Genomic DNA, 26,109 nt, shown 5'->3' on the forward strand with positions numbered 1-26,109 from the left:
AGGCCCCCCGGGCTGCCACCCACCTTTGGACACACCTGCGCCAGGGCAGGGCTGCTGACCAGGGTCCTGCCCCTGGATGTGGGCCACCACCCTGCTTCTTAGCCACGTCCTAGAAGGAGTCAGCTTCTTTTACCCGTCCTCAGAAGGAGAGTTGAGGCCAGTGAGGGATGTTTCAGGAGGAGCCTTCCATCCAGCCCAGCACCCTCTACCCCAGGCTCCCAGGGGGAAAGGAGGTGACAGCCAAGGCTAAAGGACTCTGGGTTTAATAGGGAGGAAATAAAACTTCAGGTTCTGACTTCTCTGAGTTTGATTTCTTTTTTCTTTTTGAGGTGGGGGGGCTTGTTTTATTTTAATGTATTCATATAATTACACATGAATTAGTAAATGTGTTAAGTGTGGCGCATACATATCTTTTGAGTTTTGTTTTTTTTTTAATCATTTCTGCTTGCCCCCTTTCCCTCTCTGAGATTCTTACCTTCCCCTCCCTCAACCTGTCCCTCCCCAGGTAACCCATATCAACATTCAAGCATGTATCCTTTCATTCTTTTTACTAACATATTGTGCTACATACTTGCATCTGTTAAGGATATCTCCTTAACATAAATAGGTATTGTTTCTCTCAATGTTTGTTTTATAAAAATGGGATTATATTATATGTAGTTTTTTACATCTTTCTTTTCTCATCTATCAGATATCTCTTAGGACTCACTCCAAGTCTAGTATGGTTAATTTAGTTTTCTTAATGGCTGCATAATATTCCATTGTGTAACTGAGCCATTACCCTATTGATAAGTGTTCACTTTGTTGCCAAATTTTTGCCATCACAAATAATGGCATATTAAACATACTTGTATCTATGTAAAGCTGCTTCTGTTTCTATGGGAGGGAATCCAAGGAGCAGAGTTGCTGGCTCAAAGGGCCTGTGTATTTGAAATTTTAATTGATTTTGCAGATTGCCTTTCAGAAATGCTGTAATCTACCAGCAATGAATTAGAAAGCCCTTTCCTTTCCTCCAACCAGCCATTTCTAATTTGGGCCAGTCTGATGAGTGTGAAGTGCTACTTTAATTTGCATTTCTCTGACTCCTCTGCTTTTAGTTGGTGATTTGCAGGGTACACAGGCTTTCATATTCTCTGCCTCCACTGACCCCCACAGCGTCGCTGCGATGCAAGTAAAATCCCCTTTTAAGATGAGACATTTTAGATGAGGTTTGTCCAAAGATACCTTGCTAGTTAGTGGAGGGGGCAGAATTCGAACCCAGGTCTGCATGGCTCCACATTCTGCAAACCCTATATGAACATGGTGGTTTCTTCAGATTTGTAGGAGAGAGAAGGTGGCATACGGGAGACTCCTGCTCTTGCCCAACCCAACCCAGCCCAGGGGATTCAAAGTAGGACCTCAATGAATATTTACGAGTCAGGAGGCCCTGGCACTGGTGGTCAAGAGGAGTTGGGGGGTCTTTTTCCTGGGAAGAGGCAAATGATGGCCCGACCTGTTAGAAGTCAAGGGTGGGATGACACAACCCCAGGTCTCTGCTGGGACAAAGTAGAGGTGATGAGAAGTTGCACTTACCCTTCCCTGGTGTCCCGTGTGCCCACAGAGGTACATCTTCTTCAAGACACCAAGGGAGGTGAAGCCCCCAGAGGACCTGCAGGACCTGGGGGTGCGCTTCCTGCAGCCCTTTGTGAACCTGCTGTCCAAAGGCACCTACTGGTGGATGAACGCCTTCATCAAGACTGCCCACAAGAAGCCCATCGATCTCCGAGCCATTGGGAAGCTGCCCATTGCCATGCGGGCCCTCACCAACTACCAGCGGCTCTGCGAGGCCTTCGATGCCCAGGCAGTCAGTGGGGGCATGGTCACACTGTCCATTCCCTGCCCTCTGGTTTAGCATCACAGACAGGGAGCTCAGAAAGCATCAGGTCAAACCCCTGATGGGACAGTGAGGAAACTGAGTCCTGTGAGGGAAAGAGGCTTGCCCTAAGTCACACAGTGAACCAGGGAGAAGTCCAAGATCAAAGACCCATAGGACAGTCACAGCTGGAATGGTCCTCACGTTTTAGATCACCTAGCCTAACACTTTCATTGTCCATGTGGGGAAACTGAGGCTCTACAGGGAGGTAACCCTACTGGTTACTGATTTCCCATGTCTTGTGGTCTTTCTTTTGGAGCTCAGTGACTGTACAGGTGGGGATTGTCACCCATTTGGAGAGTAAGGGCATTAGTGGCCTAATCCTTGCAGTAACTCTATGAGTTAGGCCAGAAGGCATCTCATCTCCTCAAACCACTCATGAGGAAACTGAGGCCCTGAGAAAGGCCATGACCTCCCCAGAGCTAGCCTACCTCTGGCAGGTGGCAGAGCTGGTCACCTGACTCCCAATCCAGTGCTCGTTCACTGCCTCTGCCCTAGCAGAGGAAAACACCAAGACAGACACAGTGGCATTGGACTGACATATGCCATGCCCTTGTTATAGCACTATGCTCACCACGCAGTCCCTGCCCAGCCATGTGACCTTGATCCATCACCTGGCCTCAGTTTCCCTATCTGGACCACGTTAGGTGTCTATTTGGACCCACACAACCATGCACTTGGTGACTCCATAATTTCTTCCCTGAGCCCACCTTTTTGCAGCAGACGTGGCCACTGGGTTTCTCTAGGCAGCAGGAGCCAGGGGTTCCCTGGAAGGCTGGGCCCTGCTGTGAATGGGCCCTCAGCCACTCTGACTCTGTCTCTCTGGGCAGCGGAAGGACACGCAAAGCACACAAGGTGCCCGGGCCATCTGGCAGGCTCTCTGCTGTGCCTTCGGGAGGCGCCTGGTCCTCAGCAGCACGTTCCGCATCTTGGCTGACCTGCTGGGCTTCGCCGGGCCACTGTGCATCTTTGGAATCGTGGACCACCTTGGGAAGGAGAATGGCGTCTTCCAGCCCAAGGTAGGCCCCCAGGGGGAGAGCAGGGCGCCCTCGGCAAGCTTTTCACTCACTAGTGAGAACAGGCAAAAGGTTGATGTGTGTGAGAGTGGCTGCACCAGGCAGTTCCTCACCATGCAGAGCGCTTAGCAATATCTGTCTCTAGGAGATGTCTGCACCTGGTCAGCAGAAATGCTAGAAGGCAAGCTTGTGCCCCTAAAGAATTTATGGTGCCCTACGCTTTTGACTTAGCAACGAAACAGCAGCATACCGTAATCACCATAATACTTCTCTCGGTTATGTCATCATTCAGAAAGTTGCAGGAGGTGTCTAAGCTTTTATTTATTAGTTTTTAATTCATGCTATCTTAACAGACTCTCGATAACTTTTATGGATCTCTCTTCTTCAGTTTTGTATGCTCATAGGACTTGAGGCTCTGCAGGGCCACTTTGGTGGCTGCTGTTGTGGGGAGGAGAGTGGGAAGCCTCCATCTGTGGGGCTTTTTCTCCCTCCACTCCAAATTTTGTTAAAAGCTGCCCCAGTTTTATTAACATGTTAGAACTTCCCATTAAAATTTCTTTTTTAAAAAAGAATCCCGTGTCTTAAAAGTAATTGAAACCCATTGGACTAGATGGTACCCAATGGCCTTTCCGGCTCTAAAGATGCTACAAACTGAAATTTGTCGGACGACAGAGACAGGAAATCTTTCTGGGGTTTGTTTTCCTTCCTGGGGGCAGTACCATTCACTCTGGGGGTGAGGGTGGAGTACCTGATTCTTTCGTCTGTTTCTTTGCGGCTGCTTAGGTTTGTTGTTCTTCAGTCGCTCAGTCACGTCCGACTCTCTGGGACCCCCGCAGACTGCAGCACACTCGTACTTCCCTGTCCCTCACCATCTCCCAGAGTCTGCTCAAACTCATGTCCATTGAGTCGATGATGCCAGGTTTACATGGCCACAAAATGGAAAACTTTTCACCTCTAATAAGATTCAGAGTCTTATTTCCCCAGCAGGAACATCATTATAACCTTCTAACCACAAATAGACAGTCCAAAAATGATGCAGGTAATTACTGATTAGGGATCTGATTACTAATTTACGACTTCCCCTCGTGTAGTATTATCCATCTCGTGGGTTCCAAAACTGCAGATACCATTTAATTCCCAGGAGGTGCATATGAATCTTTTTCCAGAGACATAATTAATCAGCTGAGCACTTTTGGCCAGGAATATGAGACACTCTAAGTCTGTCTGATTTACTCAGCAAACAATTATTGAGCCATACCATGTGCCAGACCTGGGTAAGACTGTGAGAGTATAGAAACAATGGTTACGATGAGGAAGATTAATAACAACCACTTATTGACTGCTTAATACTTATCCATGTGTTATCTCATTGAATCCCTAAAACAGCCTTTTAGGGTAAGTTTTTTTTTTTTTTTTTTTTTTTGTAACAGCATTTTGAGATGTAATTGACAAACTATACAACTTATAAGGTAGGTATCTTTAATCCGCATTTTATAGATGAAGAACTTGGGGCTCAAAGAGGTTAAGTAACTTTCCCTAGGGTCTCTCAGCTAGTTAGTGACAGAGTCAGGATTTGAAACCAAGTCTCTTTTACTCCATAGTCTGGGCACTTACAATCATGATGTTAAATTGATTACTATTATCAAGTCTTCATCTCTGGCCTCGAGGAATATGGAACCAAATGGAAGAGGGAGAAATCTAAATGAAACATTTTATGTGTGCTAAGTCACTTCAGTCGTATCCAATTCTTTGCGAGCCTATGGACTGTAGACCGCCAGGCTCCTCTGTCCATGGGATTCTCCAGGCCAAGAATACTGGCGTGGGTTGCCATGCCCTCCTGCAGGGGATCTTCCCAGCCCAGGATCTAACCTGTGTCTCTATGTCTCCTGCGCTGGCAGGCAAGTTCTTTACCACTAGTGCCACCCGTGTGTTAAATACTGCTACTTGGAAGTAGATACGAGGAACTGTGGGAAAAGGAGTAATTAACTCAGCCAGTGATCATGACAGCTTCGAGAAGGAGAAGATATTTGAATGGGGCCTTGACAGATGAGTAGGAGTTACCTAGGCTAAGATGGGTAGATTTCTTGTTCATTTAAGGATGTGAGAACTATTAACTTGGAAATAAATTTCATGAAAACTTTACAGTACTTCACAATTTTTTCACTTTTAAAAATGTTTATATAATGCATCAATTTCTTTAAAAAACTAACATGAGAAAGCCTTAAAAAAAGAAAAGAAAAGATGATTAGGACTCTTTTTGCTTATGTAGACTTCAGTGGCTCTTGAGACCTTCTCTGGCTTTTGAGCTGCTGAACTTTATTTGGCCCCAAAATGGGGGGAAGAGACTGTTTCTTTTGTAAAAAAGGAGTGTCACCTTCAGCTTCAGACTAACCATAAATGAAAAAAAAAGAAAAGAAATGTTACTCAGTCGTGTCTGACTCTTTGTAATCCCATGGATTGTAGCCTGCCAGGCTCCTCTGTCCATGGGATTCTCCAGGCAAGAATACTGGAGTGGGTAGCCATGTCCTTCTCCAGGGGATCTCCCTGACCCAGGGATCAAACCCAGGTCTCCTGCACTGCAGGCAGATTCTTTATATCTGAGCCACCAGGGAAGCCATAGGGGATTCCCAAATACTCCACACTGATAAGCCTGCAGCAGTGTGGAGCCGATTGTTGGCATTAGGGAAAAGTGACACCAGCCAGAGCCCTTATCAGCTTGTCTACATCATCTTCTTCATCCTGTGTTTCCCTAAACTCTTATACCAGTCTCCTAAGAACTCTGGGGCCAGATGTGTCAAAGAAATGGTAAGAGCAACACTTAGAATACTAGTTCATTTGAGTGTTAGCTTTGCATTCTCTTTTCTCTTTGTTTGTACAGAAAGAGAATTGGGATTTGCTGCCCTCTCATTGGAATGCTTTTGTCTCAGTTACTTGTCAGCACATAAATCGCCGAGACAGATGGCCCTGCCTCAGTGGCAGCAGGTCTTATCAAATTTAATATTTGTTCCCAGCAGCCCAAATGCAATCAGCAAATTACAGACATAGAAACGAGAGTTGAAAGTAAATATCGTCTCCAATGTCAGCAACAGAGAGTCCTCAGTCGTGTGGTTGCCTGGGATATGCCTTAATTCTCATGTAGTGGGGGAAAGTGAAGTGAAATTGCTCAGTCGTGTCCAACTCTTTGCGACTCCATGGACTGTAGCCTACCAGGTTCCTCCATCCATGGGATTTTCCAGGCAAGAATACTGGAGTGGGTTGCCATTTCCTTCTTCAGGAGGTCTTCCCAACCCAGGGGTGGAACTCGGGTCTCCCGCATTGTAGGCAGACGCTTTACTGTCTGAGCCACCAGGGAGGGTCTAGTGGGGGAAAGGGGTCATTTATTGAAGTTATTTGGTTCACCACCACCCCCTGCCTCCCAGTGGCTCTCACCCAGAGAGACAGGTGCTATTCTGGTCTTCATGAACACAGAAGAAAGCTCTATAGCTGTGTTTAACAACCCTCTCCATGAGAAAGCCCTTCTTCCCATTCAACCCGGATCCATCCTGCTGCAGTCGGCGCAGCCGGGCACCCACTGTTTACTCTGTTATCAGAGGCTGCCCTGTCATCTCTTCCCTTGCCAGGATACTCATGGTTGGCAAGAAATCTTGCCGCCCTTGACATCCTCAAGGACAGGCATTTCTTATTTCTTCTTTTATTACTGGAAGTGTCATATGGCCTGCTAGGTCCTCAACACTCCTATCCCCACCGTCACTCCCCAGGGAGTGCTGGGACCCAGGCCCTGCAAAACCCCTGATAGGTCTCTTTCCAGCCTCCTCTGTCACCCAGCCCCCACCCACAATCTGTCACCTGCCATGGGTGCCTCTGATCTGGCTGGAGGGCAAGGGAATTGGATTTATAAAGAACTGCTGGCATCTGAAACTGGCCAGCACTGCTCTAGGCTGTCAGCTGAGCAGAGGAAGAAAGAACAGTTTGGGTTTGATCTCAGGGCCAAACAGCCTCACACGGCCTCTAAACCTCCGTGGGGATCGTGTGTAGGTTAGTGTGTGTTTCTGACTGAGTTCTTCTGGGACCTGCTTATGAGTCTTTGTGTGTGTCTTTCTGTTGTCCCTGTGTCTCTTGGTATGTCTGTTTCTGTGTGTATCTGTGTCCCCATCTGGACATCCATATTTGTGGCTGTCACTCTGGGTACTTTGAGAACTTATACACATTTCTGTGACTGTGATGTCAACGTGCGGGTTGGTCTCTTTATGACAGTGTCCATGTGGCTGCTCTGGTCTGGCATGCCTCACTCCCTCTGAACTGCGAAGACATGTCTTTGATGTCACCTCCTCCAGGAAGCCTTCCTCTGATTGAATTAGATGCTCCGCTTCTGTGCTCCTGTAATATCCTATGTTTGCACCATCAAAACACTCATTTTCTTTTTCTTCAACTTGACCCTGAGTCTCCTAAGACATGATCTGCATTGGCTGATCTCTGTGTGCCCAGCTCCATGCCTGACACCCCAGAAGCACAAGAGAAATGATTTTTCAATGAAAAATGTAGACATTACCATATACTTGTAGTATACTTACATGTAGTAAGTATAAGTACTTACTACAACCCACTCCAGTGTTCTTGTCTGGAGAATCCCAGGGATGGGGGAGCCTGGTGGGCTGCCGTCTATGGGGTCCCACAGAGTCGGACATGACTGGAGTGACTTAGCAGCAGAGCAGCATGCTTACTACAAATCTTTATTTTTCCACACCATGTAACATATGGGATCTTAGTTCCCCAACCAAGGATCAAGGCAATGCTCCCTGCGTTGGGAGTGTGGAGTGTTAACACTGGACCACTGGGGAAGTCCTAAGAAAACTTTTTACTTACATTGTTACACTGAACTGTCATAACAGCTCTCTGAAGTAGAAACCCTTAATAGCTTCATCTTACATGTAAAAAAACTGAAGCTCAGAGAGGTTGAGGAACTTACTAAAAACACAGTCACTAACATAATGAGCCAGAACTTGAACTCAGATATGGGCTAACCTCAAACTCTAAACCACCATGTCAAATGGTTGTGGTTGGATGGGTGGATGCCTTGGTCTATAAGCAGTCAAAGACAGTTATCAACATTTTTACCAGGGCCTTCCAGAGCTAGAACCTTACATTCAGCATGCCTTGATTGGCTCAACTGTAAAATAGGGAAATGGATAGCTTCTATAAAAAGTAGATGGGAGATGAAGATCATATGCATTGATTACTTTAAAATATATTTATTGAGTGCTACTATGAAAACCCCTGGAAACAAATACAATTTCTTCCCTGAGAGCTTATGAAAATGTGAGACAAGGGCATCTGATCTTCCAAAGCATTTTCCACTCATCAAATGTCAAGCTGTAAGTCCTTGGCCTTTCTCTCCAGCTGTCAAGGTGCTGGGCAATGCCAGTGCCCTGACAGCCATTTGAAGCTTCCCAGGGCTTGCCGTCCACGAGCAATATCCCTGGCCTCTTTGGCTAGTCTAGTACCTACTTCTTAATCAAAAGGTAACTACTCTGGCCTCTATCTCTTTTATTCTGTCTCTTTGAAGAGAGATAAAAAAATGACCCAATGACTTATACCTGCAGGCAGATTTTCATTTTAACAGGTCATAAAACTCTTGACCCAAATAAATATTATTTCTGACCGTAGGGTGTGTGCATTTTGGGGAAAGGGAGCAAGGCTTTTCCTTTAGACCAAAAATTCCAACAAATTCTAAAAAGAGAATTTGTTGCTTTGTGGAAAATGTACAGATATTGATGAGTGCATTTAACAAAGAACACACATGCACCTGTAACCTAAACAGTGAGATCGGTTGATTTTTCTAGCCCTCATTCTGCAGCCTATGTGCTTTCTGATCATTGTGATATAGTGAATGTGAGCCGTTCCATGCTACTTAAGAGCTTTCATATTGATTGGTGTTCTTGGATACATAGTGTTTCCCATGAGTATCATAATATACTTAACCATCCCTTGTGGTTACACATTTACATGGATTTTTGCCTTCTCTAACCCAGAGACAGTACATCTTTGCACATACAGCTATTTCATTACGTAAAAGTATTTACTTTGGGATAAATCCCCACCATGTCCTTTATGGCTTTAAAATAATGGAGTCCATTCTCCAGAGCTGGGTCTCTACATAAGCTGGTAGAACGGAAGAATTCCAAGGCTACATAGGCTGGTAGAACGGAAGAATTCCAAGGTATGTTAAACAGGACCAGGTTTTTCCCTAGACCAGATGCCTTCATTTTGGACCTGGAACTAGCCAAGTGGGCAGGTTCCAGTCCCTGCAAGGTCACAAGCTTGCAGCTGACAGTAGGAGACTCAAAGTTAACAGGTTGGATGAGGCTCAGGTAGTGGATCTACGGGAGCGTTTTTGGCCTCACATGGTTTCATGTTCACATCTTTTCCTTTATCAGCATGTGACCCTGGGCCAGCCACTGAACCATGATGAAACTCCATTTCCTCATGTATAAAACTGGTCTAATAATGGTGTGCTTCTCACTGGGTGTTGTGAGCATTGTACCTGGTGAACACTGGGCCCTGCCCCTTGCTTCCCTGTAAGATCAGGTCTCAAACTCAGCAGCCCAATTTTAAGGTCCATTTTGCTGCTCCCAGCAACCCCCACTGTCTTCCTTCTCCCTTCCCCCTCTGCCTTTCCCCCTTGCGCTTTAACAAGTGAGGCAGAATCAGGGCTTCAGGTTTCAGTAGGACCCTCTTTCTAAGAGGCCTCAGTGTGCCCTGTGACTGTTTCCTGCTGACCCCAAAAGGGAGCGACCCTGTTCCACAGAGGAAGGGAAATATAGTTGTAACCAGAACCAGCTCCATGGACCTGTGAGAGCTGGTGGAAGGGCACTCTTGAACCAAGAGGCACAATCTTTCCTACTGTCAGAAAGGTCTATGTCCAGGATGCAGGGATTTCTGACTCTAGAAAAGGCGTCCGCTTAGAATCCTGACCTTTCAGCCTGATCCTGGTGTGGACACGCCCTCAGGCTCCTTCTCATCATTTTGTTCCCACCACTCTTTACCCTGCAGCAGCAGCTCCCACAACCTTCCAAATCACTTGCAGAGTTCAGGGCAGAGTCTCAGAAAGGGGTGAGCTGTGTCTTCATGGAAACATTGATGTGGAGCGATGGACTTAATCAAGATCAAAGTTTTCCTGGGAGCTGTTGATGCTGAATTTAGAAACGGACATGCTGTTGTTCTCTGGTATCTTTAGCAACAAAATCAAACCATTTGGTTTTTTTTCCCCACTGCTTATCATCTGAGATCTTGCTGGAGGTTCAGAAAGCTTTCCATTTGAAAGGAGGTCCCAGGAGCCCACAAGCCTGGGGTGCTTGGGTCTGAAATGGTCCATTACAGGCAATGCGGTCCATCCCTCCCTGGGAGCACTGCTGCCGTGTTTTCTGCTGGTCTTTCTGCCCAGAAATTTCTACAGTGCAGGCTGTTGGTGAGTGTGAGACTAAACCTCAGCTGATTCCACTTTTGTAGCAGAGAATACATCTCCTGCGATCTGTTTTAGTGGTTCTAGTTTTGACTGCTTTATGATTTGCTCTATTTATTCTTGCCCCCATTCAGAGTGAAATCCCCTGGCCTCATGCCCACAAAGCTAAGAATCATATTTATGGACATGAGGTTAGAACTGGGTCACATTCTGTTTACCTAAGTGGGTTGACGAAGAGACGATAGGCAACTCTCCCTATAGTTACAAGAATGTTTAGCCTGATTTTTCCACTCATAAACAGTTGCACAAGGCTTTCAAGCATGGAGAGTCCTATAACAATGGCCTCTGTGGCCCATAACAGGTATTAATGGCAGTCATTTTGCTGGCAATGACAGCTACCTCTGAATTTCTCTTTCCAACAGACACAGTTTCTCGGAGTTTACTTTGTCTCATCCCAAGAGTTCCTTGCGAATGCCTATGTCTTAGCCGTGCTTCTGTTCCTTGCCCTCCTACTGCAAAGGACATTTCTGCAAGCATCTTACTATGTCGCCATTGAAACTGGAATTAACTTGAGAGGAGCAATACAGGTACTTGAATGATTATCTTTTCACTATGCAATAAGGAGCACATTATGTGTCCTCATGAACACTCAAGAATGATTTCCCTGTGAATGTATTGTTTTGCTGCCTTTTGACAGTGTTTTGAAACTAACCATTGACAAGGCAGTGCGACACGGTGGAAAGTGCCTTGGGCTGGCCTTGGAACTGTAGTAGTTCCAGCCCTAGTTCTGCCTTGGACTAGATCTGAGATGTCAGCTGCTTAGCCTCGAAGTGGGACAGACATCACTAATCAATCACAGAACTTTTTCCTGCTGCATGCAAGTGCAGCCTCATAATCCTTCTACAAATTCTGTTCCAGGGCTCTGCTACTGGATAGTCTTCTTTGGCTACAAAAAAGCATCTTTGACATACCAGGATTAGATAGACTGAGTAGCTCAGATGGTAAAGAATCTGCTTGCAATGCAGGAGACCCAGGTTTCAATCCCTGGATTGGGAAGATCCCCTGGAGAAGGGAGTGACAACCCACTCCAGTATTCTTGTCTGGAGAATTCCATGGACATAAGAGCCTGGTGGGCTATTGTCCATGGGGTCACAAAGAGTTGGACACGACTGAGCGATTTCAGACCAGACCAAGATCAATTTGAGCTCTTAAGTCTCAGGCCATGATGAGAGGGACATATCTGGCCTGTCTGGTCCCTGGGTCTAGGTTCTTGCTACTGCCTGCTGTGACTTCCTCCTCAGAGTCTGTTGGAAGGCTGATCAAGGTCAGGAAGGATTCAGGGACCCTTTAGGCAAGATAGTAATGAGCCCCAGTGTTTTCATTAGAATTTTAGTTCCACTGTTAGAATGGAGAGACCCAGTGTAATAGTGGCTTAAATAGGATGGAAGTTTGTCTTTCACGTTTGGTCAGGGCTGATACAGTCATCAGAGATCTTGGCTCCTTCTGTACTGTTGTGCTGCCAAGCCTTCTCACATGACTTTGTCCCATGGTTTAATGTGACTATGGATATCGCCACTATTGTGTCTACATTTAAACCAACAATAATAAAGGTGGGACAGTAGGAGGGAAGGCTGCCCTCTTTTCAAATCATGATGCAGAAGTTGCAGAGATCTTCACCCATCCCTTTGGGGAACATTTGGCCCCATGGCTATACCTAGAGAAGCTAGAAACTGTGGCTTTATTCTTGACAGGCTTTTATGCTACCCTGCTACAAATTCTTCTTATGAAAAGAAGAGAATGGATAATGAGGGACAGCTAGCAGATTCTGCCTTACCCAGCAATTCCCATGAAGTCAGTAGAACACTGAGAGGTTGTGACTAAATCCCAAAGCTGCCTCATTCTTCAGAAATGTTCCTCAAAGTCATTTACACTGACTGGTCCTCTGGGAGCCAGGATCAGAAGCAATGCAGAAAAGGGACTAAGGAGAAGGGTACAGCCTAGGCTGGGGACAGTGTCAAGGCCCAAACTCTGGTTATCTTGGTATAGTCCATGTGAATGGCGCCCCCTGGAGTTGTGTAGTACACAACTTGTGAAGCTGTGCATGACAACACTCCATCGCCAATGCTTTTTTTGTTGAAAAGCAGAGCCATTTCCTCATGAAGGTCTTCATGTGAAAATGATGGAAAGATCCCAGAAAAATCCAAGACCCTTAAGACTCATAGGGGTTCAGATCTAGGAGAACCAAGCTATTGCAAGTTCAGAAAACCTTTCTAAAATCCCAACCTCTGTTCAGAGCCTTCCAGTGATAAGCAGGCATGTACCACTACAAAAAACAGCCAGTTTTGTAGCCAAGCAGTTTTGTAATTAAATCTACTTTCTATTTCTGTCATAAATCACACTCTAACCTAATATTTTCCAATTATGCTAAAAGAGCCAAATATGGCTTTTTAATGTAGTAGCATGTAATTGTTTTTATTAAACTGTCTGAATATTTTGAATGAATAAGAAAGATTAATACATTATGTCCCCAAAAGAAAATGCTGGCATTAATTATGGGAACAAATTAGAAAAAAATTCTTCCATTCAAAGATTTACAGAAATCTATAGATAAAGATTTATGTCTTTGTGAGTTTGAGAACAGCCACAGTTCTTGCACAAAAGGTTATGAAGCAAAATTCCTGTATTGTATATAATTTTTGACATATACCAGGTTTTAGTTGTGTAATTCTGTGAATGCTAGTCTTTACTTAATAATGCTTTCTTTGTTAGTTTACTTATGTTCCTACTTCACTGAAACTAGATTTATTATTATTCTTTAAAAACTGATTGTATATAACTTAGGATAAGCCTAGATCTGTCAAAAAAAAGTCATTGCCATTATTTTAAACCTAAACCATGGTGTACATAACTCAAAAAAGACAGAAGAAGTTCATGCTTTAAGCAGACCTGCCCCATGAAAAAGCCTGGCTTTACACAAAAGATGAATTAAGGGCTGGGAATCTACCTTACAATAGAATGCACAATAAAATTTCCTTCAAGAGCAGACATCCCCAGGTCATTAAGACAGAAATGCATTTTTCCTTGTTTCAGGACACATAGCCTGAAAATTGCCATCTTTCTGGAAGGCACAATCACTCTGCACATAGAGCTTTTAGGTTCAGAGCTCATGGGAAGCCATTACTGTGGCTGTTCCTCATGTGCCCTGGAGAGACAGAACAAGGTCCTCAGGGGTGGCTGGACTGGGGATAGTGCTAGGGCTGATCGACATACACATTTGTCTCACATAAGACCTTCCCAGGCTGAACCCTTGTATTTATTTCAAGGCTCAATTTTTTTTTTTTTTTGAGCCAAGATTTGTTGCTAATCAAGGCTCAATTAAGACAAGATTTAGCCCCAGAGCAAACCCCTTTCCCCATTGGAGAAACCACATTAAAACAGATGGCTGCCACCTTTCATCATTTTTATGGCTCTCAAGTATGTTCTCCACTGACCTCCAGTAAATCAAGAATACGACTGGGCATGACAATCTGCATTTAAGATTTAAAAGCCAATTAAGTCCTGTCCAGTTAAGACCAACCAAGGGAAAGGTCTTGCTTGCTGGGGAAGTAGCTTGTCATGCTGGTGTAGATTCCTCATGGGAATGCTGCCTCTCTGACTTGCTTGGACTGTAGTCAAAGCCCTTTACCTCTCTGAGCCTCAGCTTCTCCATTTATAAAACTGGAACAGTCATGCAGTGCCCTTTACAGGGCTGCTCTGGGGCTCCATGGGGGGAGGCCTGAAAAGCCCCTGGCACTTTAGAGACACATGGCATCTGGAGTGGTGATTAGGGGGTTGATGATGACAAATGTGAAACACTCTACTCTCATTTCCAGACCAAGATTTACAATAAAATTATGCACCTGTCCACCTCCAACCTCTCCATGGGGGAAATGACAGCCGGGCAGATCTGTAACCTGGTAGCCATCGACACCAACCAGCTCATGTGGTTTTTCTTCTTGTGCCCAAACCTCTGGGCCATGCCAGTACAGGTAAGGGACATGTGCTTTGTTGGGAGTTGGGAGACACAAAATCGGAATCTGCTGGTGCATGCCCGGTGGCTAAGAGCCTGCCGTCTTCCATTGCATGTTTACCTATACCTTTCGCCTCCTTGGGATCTCCACGGGGTGTATCCTGGGTGTCTGCACTGCCTCACACTCTCCAAGGGGTCTAGGCGTCTCTCTTGATGATCAAAGAAGGCAATGGTCACTAAGACTTTAAAACTGCAGCCAACCTTAAAAAAACCCAACAACTGAAGGATAATCATGTGTAGAACACTTTCACGTAAAAGCCGTGTTATAGCAAAGTACTTACTTACATTGAAAAGTGTTCATGATGTGTTTTTAAGTGTGTTTTTAGTATTCAAAGCATGTATCTAAAAACATGATGTGTTTTTAGTATTCACAGTGTGCTTCCTGCTAAATTGGAAAACACATATGTATGCATTTTGCACACATTTTTCCACACAGGAAAAAAAGAACTAAAGGGCCTCATGGGGGCTTACAAATGATTTTTTAAAGAAATGAATTCCTTTTAAAATTTTATTTATTTTTAGCTGTGCTGAGTCTTTGTTGCTGAGCGGGCTTTTCGCTAGTTGCGGTGAGTGGGGCCTACTGTTCATTGCAGTGCACAGGCTTCTCATTCTGATGGCTTCTCTCGTGGGTCACAGTAGTTGTGGTGTGAGGGTCTGGTGGTTGCAGCTCCCAGGGCTGTAGAGCACAGGCTCAATAGTTGTGGTGCATGGGCTTAGTTGCTCCATGGCATGTGGGATCTTCCCAGATCAGAGACTGAACCCATGTCTCCTACATTGGCAGATGTGTTCTTTATCACTGAGACACCAGGGAAGCCCTACAAAATTTTAATTTATTCGTTTCTAAATTCTCCAATAAGCCTGTTTTAATTTTGGAAATCTAAAACATGGCATTTTCTTTATTTTTATGTATATATCTTTTTTTTTTTTTTTACTTTACAATATTGTATTGGTTTTGCCATACATCAACATGCATCCGCCACGGGTGTACATGTGTTCCCATCCTGAACCCCCCTCCTACCTCCCTCCATACCATCCCTCCGGGTCATCCCAGTGCACCAGCCCCAAGCGATTTGTTTCTTATATGATATTATACATGTTTTCATGCCATTCTCCCAAATCATCCCCCCCCCCACCTCACAGAGTCCAAAAGACTGTTCTATACATATGTAGAACATAGGCAAAACACTCTCTGACATACATCACAGCAGGATCCTCTATGACCCACCTCCCAGAATATTGGAAATAAAAGCAAAAATAAACAAATGGGATCTAATTAAAATTAAAAGCTTCTGCACAACAAAAGAAACTATAAGCAAAGTGAAAAGACAGCCTTCAGAATGGGAGAAAATAATAGCAAATGAAGCAACTGACAAACAACTAATCTCAAAAATATACAAGCAACTCCTGTAGCTCAATTCCAGAAAAATAAACGACCCAATCAAAAAATGGGCCAAAGTACTAAATAGACATTTCTCCAAAGAAGACATACAGATGGCTAACATGGCATTTTCTAAAGCCAGACAACTTTTGAGATTGGCTCTGGAGGAGGCGCGTTCTCCTCCAACAATAGAATGAGAATTCTTTGCATGGTTTACTGACTCCTGGCCTCGTCTGCTCCTTCTCCCATCCTGAGCTCTTCCACCACAGAGTCTGTGACTCCTGTCCTGTGCCTGGGGGTGAATCTTCATTCTGGTGCTCAGATCAAGAGCCAAAATCCCAGATCCATTCCCAGAAAGTCTGCAGGCTCCCTGGGTTCAAGATACTTAACCTATCCTGAACCTTAGTTTCCTCATCTGTGAAAAAGGGGAAGATTCCTACTCTCTGGAGTTGCTCTGATGATTCAGTTAGATAATGTAAGCAAAGCACCAAGCAGGGAGCCTGACATAGAGTGTTGTTTAGTCGCTCACTCATGTCCAGCTCTTTTTCAACCCCATGGACTGTAGCTCACCAGGCTCCTCTGTCTGTAGAATTTCCCAGGCAAGAATACTGGCATGGGTTGCTGTTTCCTTCTCCAGGGAATCTTCCTGACTCAGGGATCAAACCCACGTCTCCTGCTTAGCAGGTGGATTCTTTATCACTGAGCCACCTGGGAAACTCAAAGTTTGTATTTAAGAGACACTAAAGGAAAATAGAAGAGGCTTGTATAGGGAGGCAGCTAGACAAGATTGGAAGAAGTGTGTTAGTCACTCAGTCATGTCTGACTCTTTGTGACCCCATGGACTCTATCCCATCAGGCTCCTCTGTCCATGGAATTCTCCAGGCAAGAATACTGGAGTGGGTTGCCATTTCCTTCTAGACAAGATTGGATGAAGGGTAGAAAATCTGATGGTCCTTTTTATGGTAACAGCTATATATGTTATGCCCCACTTACTCACTCCCAGACCCCTGTGCCCCCTCCGCTCTGCTAAGATTTACCATTTTATCTTTTATCATTTCACTTGTTTTCCCTTAAACAACTCGTTTCAGGAGATTTTGTCCACAAAACTGCTACAAACCTGGTTACTATTAATAATAGTTTTTATTGCATAGGGACCATTGCTAACAATACTAATACTAACTAACAACTAATAACCCCTGCCCTGTGCCTGGCCTGTCCAGCTTCTCTCACTTGTGTGATTAACCCTCACAACATAGTGGGAGGAAAGTTAGGTAGGAATTTTTACCTCCACTGATTACTTGCTGCTGCTGCTGTTTAGTCACGTCAGGCATGTCCGACTCTGTGTGGCCCTATGGACTGTAGCCTGGCAGGCTTCACTATCCATGGGATTCTCCAGCAAGAATGCTGGAGTGTGTTGCCATGTCCTCCTCCAGGGGATCTTCCCAACCCAGGGACTGAACCCAAGTCTCCTGCATTGCAGGCAGATTCTTTACTGCTGAGCCACCAAGGAAGCCCCCACTGATTACTTATCTATACTTATTTATCACGAAGTATCATTTGATTTTCTAGGTTTTTTACATTTATTTTCTAATATTTATTTATTCATTTGGCTGCACTGGGTCTTAGTTGCGGCACACGGGATCTTCAATACTCATTGTGGCATGCAAACCCTTAGTTACAACCAGAGATAAAACCCAGGCCCCCTGCATTTATCTTAGCCACCAGACCACCAAGGAAGACCTTGATTTTTTGTTTTTAATTCCTCAAAGACTGTACCTTTGCACTTAGAGCTTTGACCAGCCCTCAAGACCCAGTATTACCACCAGAACTAATATAATCCCTTCAACTGGCTCAGGATTTCATATGCAGCCTGGTTATCCACAGGGCACACGAGGCTTTTGATAGTGTTGAAAAGAGCTCAGGAGCCCCATTCCTTCATCCCCAAAGGCTGTCCCTGATTGGAATCTTTTTGGATTACATATGCCTTTTAAATAACACTTTCATTGAGATATAATTCACCTATTTAAAGTGCACAGTTTAGTGGGTTTTAGCATGTTCACAGAATTATGCAACATCATCATAATTTTAGAACACTTTCATTACCCCAAAAAAGAAACCCATACCCACTGGATGAGTCACTCCTCATACTTGCCCCCAGCTCTACACCGTCACTGATCTGCAAATACTTCTCTTATATAATTTTCATTGGTGTATAGTTGATGTACAATGTTGTGTTAGTTCCAGGTGTACAGCAAAGTGAATCCATTATATATACACCTGTATCCACACTTTTTTAGATTCTTTTCCCATATAGGTTATTACTTTTGAAAACATAATGAAACTTCTCAGAAAAACCAAAGTGCATTCACACGTTTTGCCTACAATTTCAGGGGCTTTGTGGGCCCCCTGAAGCTTATGGACAACTATGTTAAGGAACTTGCCCATAGTGGGGACCTCTGTGCCACCTCATCCCATGAGCATTGGAAGCCCAGAGAGGGCAAAGGCCTTACCCTGGGCGACCCAGCAAGCTGGTAGCAACACCATACCCAGGTATATCCTTTCTGTGGTTCCCTAGTGACAGAGTTCCCATGAGGCTTGTTTGTTTATTTTAATAAGGAGGATCAGCCACCTTGTCTCCAGCTGTGTGCCAGGCACTATATATGTGCTTATTATATATGTTCATTTCATCTTCACAACCCTGGAGAAGGGCATGGTAACCCACTCCAGAATTCTTGTCTGGAGAATCCCATGGACAGAGCAGCCTGGAGGGCTTCAATCCATAGGGTTACAAAGAGTCGGACATGACTGAAGTGACTTAGCGTGCATGCATGCAATCTTCACAACAGTTCTGCTAAGTGGGCAGTTAAAATCACCACCTTAAAAATGAAGAAGCTGAGACTCAATATTGCACAGCCAGTAAGTGCTGGGACTGCATTCAAACTCAGGGCTCCCGACTCTTGGACTGTGATCACCCCACTACTACACGAGATTGCTCTCCTGGCCTGTGACTAGGAGATAAAATAGTCTTTTTATTCCCCACACTTGCTTTGCGCACTCCAAATCCCTGATTTCTGGTGTGTTCTTCCACGTGGTCCATTCAGACCCCTGCAGAAGAACAGAGCAGACAGAGGGTCTGGGGAGCATGACACGGGGTGGACAAATTGTGGGGATAAGCCTGGTGGCAACAGTGGTCACATCCCCAGCAGCTGCCAGCCTTGGAGGTGGTGGTGGGTACAGAGACCTATACCCAGCTGGGGCCCTGAGAGTGCTCTGGGAGTGCTCTAAGAGCTTTTGTGGTGTCCATTTTTACTCAAGCTGCTGAACGACACCCTGATAGCCTCCAAATGAGGACAGCTAATGAAAAGGGTGGATGCCAAGGATAATTTTCCGGAATGACAATGGGAGTGTGTTCTAGCAAGAGTAGGAATGTTCCCTAATGTGCTCCTCTGCCTGCCCGTGCCAGCATTTAACATCAGCTAAACACTGGGAGGTAGATGGTGAAGGGGTCATTTTCCAGCCCCTAAGAACCCGCTAATGGAGGAGGTGTTCTGTAATTAATAGATATTACAGAGTCAGCCACCCACTCCTCTCTCCTTGAGATGGTGCAGGAGCTTTGTGCCAATTTGATGAGGGCTCAGGCAGTGCAGGGCCAACCTTACCACTTTTTTTTTCAATTAAGGAAGACAGCACATCTGTTCTTCCAGAATAAGCCCTGCATTTAGAAGTGTCTGCCTTTGAAGGCAACCTGCGAAATTGTCATCTTGAGGCTTTGGGGGCTGGCAAGAGTAATTTACACTTCTCATCAATATTCAGAAGCCGGCTGTCACTTACATAAAGCTAGAAGCAGAATGAATTCTCTTTTTAGAGAATACCTACCGGATTCATTAAAAATTAAAAACACCAGGAACATTAGAATAAAAAGTAAACTCTCAGAGCCTGGACTCGTTTTGTCGGGCATGGGTGCCGTTCTTTTACCTCTTTTCTCAGGTATCACTTTTTTCCAATAGAGTGAAATATCAACCTTGATAAGCAGCAAACTGAACAAAAGGTACCGTCACTCTTTGTGCAGCCTCAGCTCTGAGACTGGCTTCCATCTGGAAAGGATACCTGGAGAGAGTGAATGCCCCAGTCAAGCTTGCAGATAAATGTATTTAGTTGCCAGTCCAGAAACTCTCTGCTTGTGTGCGAACCCATCGTATTAATCCCTCCTTCTGAAATCACACTGTCACACCTCGTCTTTTCTCCCAGGAAACTTTGGAAGGCTGGACACCAAGGCATGTCCCACTTTAGGGTGGTGGGGTTGGGGGGGTGGAGTGCAGACTTTGTTAATACCCGCTGGCAGGGGCTTCCCTTGTGACTCAGTGATAACGAATCTGCCTGTCAGTGTAGGAGATGCAGGTTCCATCCCTGGGTTGGGAAGATTCTCTAGAGAAGGAAATGGCACCCCACTCCAGTATTCTTGTCTGGAAAATCCCATGGACTGGGGAGCTTGGTGGGCTACAGTCCATGGAGTTGCAAAGAGTTGGACACGACTTAGTGACTGAACAACATCAACATGACCTGGCAGGGCAGCCCCCAGGTCAAAGGGAACTCATCTCCACAACCCTCCCTCAGATCATCGTGGGTGTGATTCTCCTTTACTACATCCTCGGGATCAGTGCCTTAATTGGAGCGGCTGTCATCATTGTACTGGCCCCTGTCCAGTACTTCGTGGCCACCAAGCTCTCCCAGGCCCAGCGAAGCACACTGGTAAGAATCCACAGTGTGCATGTGGCCCCTCTCCCCATCCTTCCCCAACTCATCTCCCCTCGTATTGGTGGGTCTCCTCACTCTTCCCCCAGGTGCCACCAAACAGCCCCTCACACATCCACACTGTGACTGACCTTAAACAGGTCACGTCAGCTGTCCAGACTTCAGTTTCTTTGTGAAATAGGGTTAATGCAGGGACATTCCTGTGGGGACAGAAGCTGGGCATCATCTGTAAAACGGCAAGGGCATTGACTCAGCTTCTTCCTCTTGGGTGGGATGGGGGCAAAGGAAACCCTCCTCTGACTTGGGGACTTCTGGCAGGAGTACTCCAATGAGAGGCTGAAGCAGACCAACGAGATGCTCCGTGGCATCAAGCTGCTCAAGCTGTATGCCTGGGAGAACATCTTCCGCACGCGGGTTGAGATGACCCGCAAGAAGGAGATGACCAGCCTCAGGGCCTTCGCCATCTGCACCTCCATCTCCAGTGAGTACCCGCCGCCTCCACCAACCAGCCAGCACTGTGTACTGCTGCCTACATGCCAGGATAGGGTGTCGGGGCTGGAGGAGGAAGTAGGGGTGCAAAAGCAGGAGACTTTGGGACCATCCCATCCAGGGATGATCAAACTGTCTCTTAGAGCTGCCAGAAAGCAGTGTTCTCAGCCATTGATCCAGCAACTGTATTGAGAGCCTGCCACGTGCAGGACACTGGGCTGGCCCTCAAGAGACAGTGATGAGAAAGACAGATGTGGTCTTTGATGTCTTACTAAGCTGATGTGTTATTGAGAGGCATCAGTAACTGAATAAAAAACAGCAGTTTTGAATTCTCCCAAGTGTGAGGACTTCTCTTCAATAAGTCAGGCTGAGCTGCCACTGCCCTAAGGAAGCTACAAGGAAGCTTTTGTCTCCCTGGGGCCAGAGGAGTGAGAAGTTTTCTCTTTAAAGAACAAAAGCTCAAACTTGAGGTACTTACAGGTATAGATACTGAATTTACATTAGTCAAGTGGTTTGGGAAGCCCAAATCCAGAAAATAGAGGAAAAAAAAAGCATAAAACTCTTATGGTCCCAGAAGATACACATATTAAAACCGTTTTCCAGAGAACATAGGACTCTAGTGGCAAACATTCATGTTAAATAATGAGCTAATAATTAAGAAATTAAAATCCACCAGAAAAGATGCACCATCAGAGTGAAAGTCAGCAAATGCAAAAAATAGAATTAGTTCTTCAATACTTAGAGATGATAGAATAGTTTGAAAGAGATAATAAAATATACGTGTTAAAATAACTAAAGAGCTAAAGGAGGGCACAAGGCAAAACAGCGAAAAGAAAGCCAAAAGAACTTCTCAAAATTAGAAATTCAGTTCTTGAATTCAGATGGCTTCCTGGTCAGAGTGAGCATATAGAGGTCAGGCCGTGGATGGAGTCCTGGCCTGAGTTTATCTCCACAGTTGGTCTAGTGGCTCCATGGACTCACCGCTTTGCAGTTACTGCCCAAGTCCATAATCAGGATGTAGATATTTAGCAGCTAGAAGACCCCATACCGATTCCCTGATCTGCCCAGTTTAAGAGCCATTTTTGTAGGAAGGGCTGAGGGGAAGCCCCCAAAGAGAAAAAATAAAAGGGCAAGAACTCAGTGTACAGGTTAAATGAATTCACATAGCCGAAGAGGGGATTTTTGAATAAAAAGATATATCTGTGGAAATTACACAGAATGTGGCAGGGATAAGTAAATGGGAAATGTTTTTGCAAGTTAGGAGAACCATTTTACAGATGGGAAATTGAGGCCCAGAGTGGGTATCTCCCTGAGGTCACGTCTAGGTTAATAGCATGGCTCAGACTAGATTCTCTGGAATCTCTGAGACTCTCAGAGCTGAGAACCTAAATGAGGTGAAGAAAACTTAGGACACAATGGAACACCATTTTCAGGCTGTGGTCTCTGAATGGAAGAAAAGCAACCTGGAATGGGCTTTGATGGGAATGGGAAACGAAGGGAATTAGGAGAGAGAGACACTACCACCCCCTCCGCCAGCTGAAGCTGGCTCTCTTGATGCGCCAGGAAGAGACATACGTGTGGGTGTGCCAGCAGTGGGTAGCAGTGGAGGGTGCACTGACTGTGTTTCCCAGAGAGGCACGGGGGAATGAGATGGGATTCGGGTCATCTGTGTGTTCCTGGCAGTCCACTGCCTAGAGAGAGGGTCTGGCGGGGCAAAGTGGCCTGCATTCAACCTGAAGGTTCTCACAGGGCAGGGCTTGCACTGAGCACCTCCTTGTGTCTGGCCAGACAGCACAGGACAGATGGTATCCTGGTCCATGCAGCAGTGACCAGCCCATCCACCATCATGGCACCAGCCATGGCATCTTTCTGCAGGAAATCCTGCTAAGAGCTGATTTTCACAGAATGGAGTGATGAGCATCGCAGGCTTCCTGGACTCCTCACTGAGACACTCCAGGTTCCTCTGCCATGACCCTGTGGCCTCCTCCTAGACTGAGCACTTGATCAGTTTGGTTCATTCACTCAGTTGTGTTCAACTCTTTGTGACCCCATGGACTGCAGCCCACTAGGCTTCCCTGTCCATCACCAGCTCCCGGAGCTTACTCAAACTCATGTCCATTGAGTCGGTGATGCCATCCAGCCATCTCATCCTCTGTTGTCCCCTTCTTCTCCTGCCTTCAATCATTCCCAGCATCAGGGTCTTTTCCAATAAGTCAGTTCTTCTCATCAGGTGGCCAGAGTATTGGAGTTTCAGCTTTAGCATTAGTCCTTCCAGTGAATAATCAGGACTGATTTCCTTTAGGATGGACTGGCTGGATCTCCTTGCCATCCAAGGGACTCTTGTGAGCACTTGATAGAACAGGAGAAATTGGGAAGGAGCCTCTGGGGAGCTCAGGGAAACCAGTGTCCACAACCCCAGGCCTTCTTCAGCCTGTCTGTCAGCTCTGCCTACCCCTGGGTCTGGTCGTGGTAACAGTAACCCCACACTATGTTCAGCTCCGTGAGTTACAGACACTTGGCTTCCAGACACCCCATCAGGAGGAACAGCTGTTGAGGTAGGGGAGGGCTTCTCCCTCCAACAAGAATGTGGCAGGGTGGAGTGGGGCAGGCTCACCGTTGCTACAGTGGGAGAGAGAGAAGGGAAGCAGAAAGGAAATTGGGGGCACCAAGTCCCCAAGATTCCTGGCAGCAAGGTAGAGGCAGCCTTGGACCATATAGACGGGGGCATGTGGGAGCTCCTTTGCATCTAGGAAATGTATGCTCATTTCCTGCGATCTGAACTACAGCCTGCTGGGCCATGGCTTCCTATGTAAACAGCATTATAAGATGCCTAGGTTTCCGGGCTAGCCCAATGAAGCCTGTCTAATAAATTCTTTTTGTCCTATGGGCCCCCAGACAACAAGCCATAGCTTTGTGAAGGGTTTGGGGAAGGAGGACCTAGGGCAAGGAGACTGCTTGTTGTCCAGAGCTGAGATGACTCTGGAAGGAGTCAGGGGCTCTGGAGCTATGCAGGGGTGTGCCCAGGGCCCCTAACCTGTCCAGTACTTGGTGACCTAGAAAGATAAACAGAGCAGCCGAGGCTGGTCCATGGAAGATGGCAGAGAGGGGAACAGGAAAAGCCCTCGGAGAGAGAGAGCTTGGAAAGCCAAGTGCTGCTTGCTGGGTGTTCACCTTTCCTGGGATGGGTTTCTCTGTGTTGGTTGATGGTGGGATGGGGAGAGACAGGTTAGAGGCCCTGCCAGGCTGCAGTTATTAGCTTTGAGTGTGTTTTCACTTACGTCCTCCTGGACTTCCTGCCTTCTGCTCTCTGTCACCTGGAATTAGGACACAGGTGATTAGGCTTGAGGTAATGGGGCATCTTTCATTCTCCCTTCTGGCACCAACCATGGGGTCCTGGTGCCGCAGTGGAGCCCTGGAGTCACGTTTCCTGATGGGGCCCATCGTTGGTGCGGCCTGCGGGGTTTTCAGTCTGGTCATCATACACCAGGCAGTCAGACTGTCAGGCAGACAAGGTTACCTGGTCATCATACACCAGGCAGTCAGACTGTCAGGCAGACAAGGTTACCTCTGACACTCTATCTGATGGTCTCAGTGTCAGCATCACTGAGATCTCCTGTGTGTGGACCCCTGAGCTGGTGCAGGGCAGGTCAGCACAAGGGGGTGAAAAGGAAATGAGTCCAGTTTCCCTGCTATCAAAATCCAGAATGGGTATTTCCTCTTAAAGAAAAACAGATGTGAGTTACTCAGATGGCACTGAGCGAGCCCTGCCCTGTGTTAATCACCCAAAAGGGCAAAAGATGTGCTCCCGTTCTCATGGAGTTTACACTCTGCTGAGAAGTCAGCACTCACGTACATGAGACAGTGTGGCTGGGAGTTCTCAACCACAGGACCTGCTCCGCACTGGCCGCACTAACCCTCACGACTCTGTGAGCTGTGTGCCCCTGTTGTTCCATTTTACAGCAGGAAAGACTGAGGCTCAGGGAAGGGAAAGGACTCTCTGAGGTCCTCAGCCAATAAGTGGCAGAGAATAGAGAAGAAGGAAGCCCACGTGGGCAGGGAGTGCACACAAAGCTTCATGCAGGAGGAGGTTTGGCTGCAGCTGGCAGAGGCCAGGTTTTAGTAAGAAGACCAAGTGAGGAAAAGCAGGGGTGAGTGCTGTGCTTCCTCTTAGAAGTCAGTCCCACCCTTCTTTTCTTGCAGCACCCACATAGCCCTAGGTGTCCAGTCCAGCCATGCATTGGAGGACAAGCTCTGCAGAGGTGACAGAAGGGTCCCATCACCCAGCCGACATTCTGCCTGGTCATTCTGTCCTTCATGCAGCACTCCAGAGCCTTCTCTCTTTGCCAGACTCTACTGAGGCCCTGGGTATTGGAGAGGAGGCTGCGTGGCCTTTGCCCTCCACGTCTTGTGGGAGACCGTGACGTGAACAGGGGCCATGCCTGTGGTCAGTTCTAAATCCCCGGGTTTGCTTTCATGGTGCACACCTGGCCCTGGCCTCTTTTATTTCATTCCCACAGATGGTGCTGCATCTTGTGCATTGGGTTTCCCCTGAGGCAGGGAGGCATTGAAGGAGTTTAAAGGAAAGGGGTTTGCCGTCTTTTCCAGAGTTCTGTGGTCAGGAACCTTCCCTCTTCCTGGTCGGGTCAGAACCACACTCAGGTGGTTCACCTTGGATAAATGTGACTGGCCTCATACTTTGTCCTGAAAAACAAAAAACAACCCCTCCTCCCCGCCAAACCCAGCTCTGCCATTCACGGAGCACCCAGCACCTGCCCCTCCTGGAAACCCAGGGCCTGGCTATTCTTGGTGAGTCTTAAGCTCCCTCTTTCCCCCTGGGTGGAGGCCCTGACTGAAGACAGCCCGTGTCTGGGGACAAGGTGACCTCCAGACTTCTCCAGCTTCTCGGGACTTCTTCAGCATCTGCTCTTCCTCCCGCCAGCTGGTGCAGCCGCAGTGGGCTGCTGATGCACATCCTGGCCTGCCTGGGGAGGGGGCCGCTGCATGGCCGGGGGGCGGTGTCAGGGGAGCTGGAGG

General features: G+C 46.4%; 1 protein-coding gene across 2 annotated transcripts in view; it reads left to right on the forward strand.

Annotated features, from left to right (window-relative positions):
* The window catches only part of ABCC8 (ATP-binding cassette, sub-family C (CFTR/MRP), member 8), a 79,700-nt gene that overhangs the window by 11,482 nt on the left and 42,109 nt on the right, over positions 1-26,109 (forward strand). For both annotated transcript variants that reach the window (XM_010830524.1, XM_010830525.1), the window contains exons 5-11: positions 124-150; positions 1,601-1,843; positions 2,743-2,931; positions 10,810-10,974; positions 14,260-14,415; positions 20,449-20,583; positions 20,905-21,067. In XM_010830524.1, the coding sequence (XP_010828826.1) occupies positions 124-150; positions 1,601-1,843; positions 2,743-2,931; positions 10,810-10,974; positions 14,260-14,415; positions 20,449-20,583; positions 20,905-21,067 (1,078 nt within the window). The remainder of the gene's footprint in view (positions 1-123; positions 151-1,600; positions 1,844-2,742; positions 2,932-10,809; positions 10,975-14,259; positions 14,416-20,448; positions 20,584-20,904; positions 21,068-26,109) is intronic.

The sequence above is a fragment of the Bison bison genome, unplaced genomic scaffold (genome assembly GCF_000754665.1).
Source record: "Bison bison bison isolate TAMUID 2011002044 unplaced genomic scaffold, Bison_UMD1.0 scf7180017864518, whole genome shotgun sequence".
Lineage (NCBI taxonomy): Eukaryota > Metazoa > Chordata > Mammalia > Artiodactyla > Bovidae > Bison > Bison bison.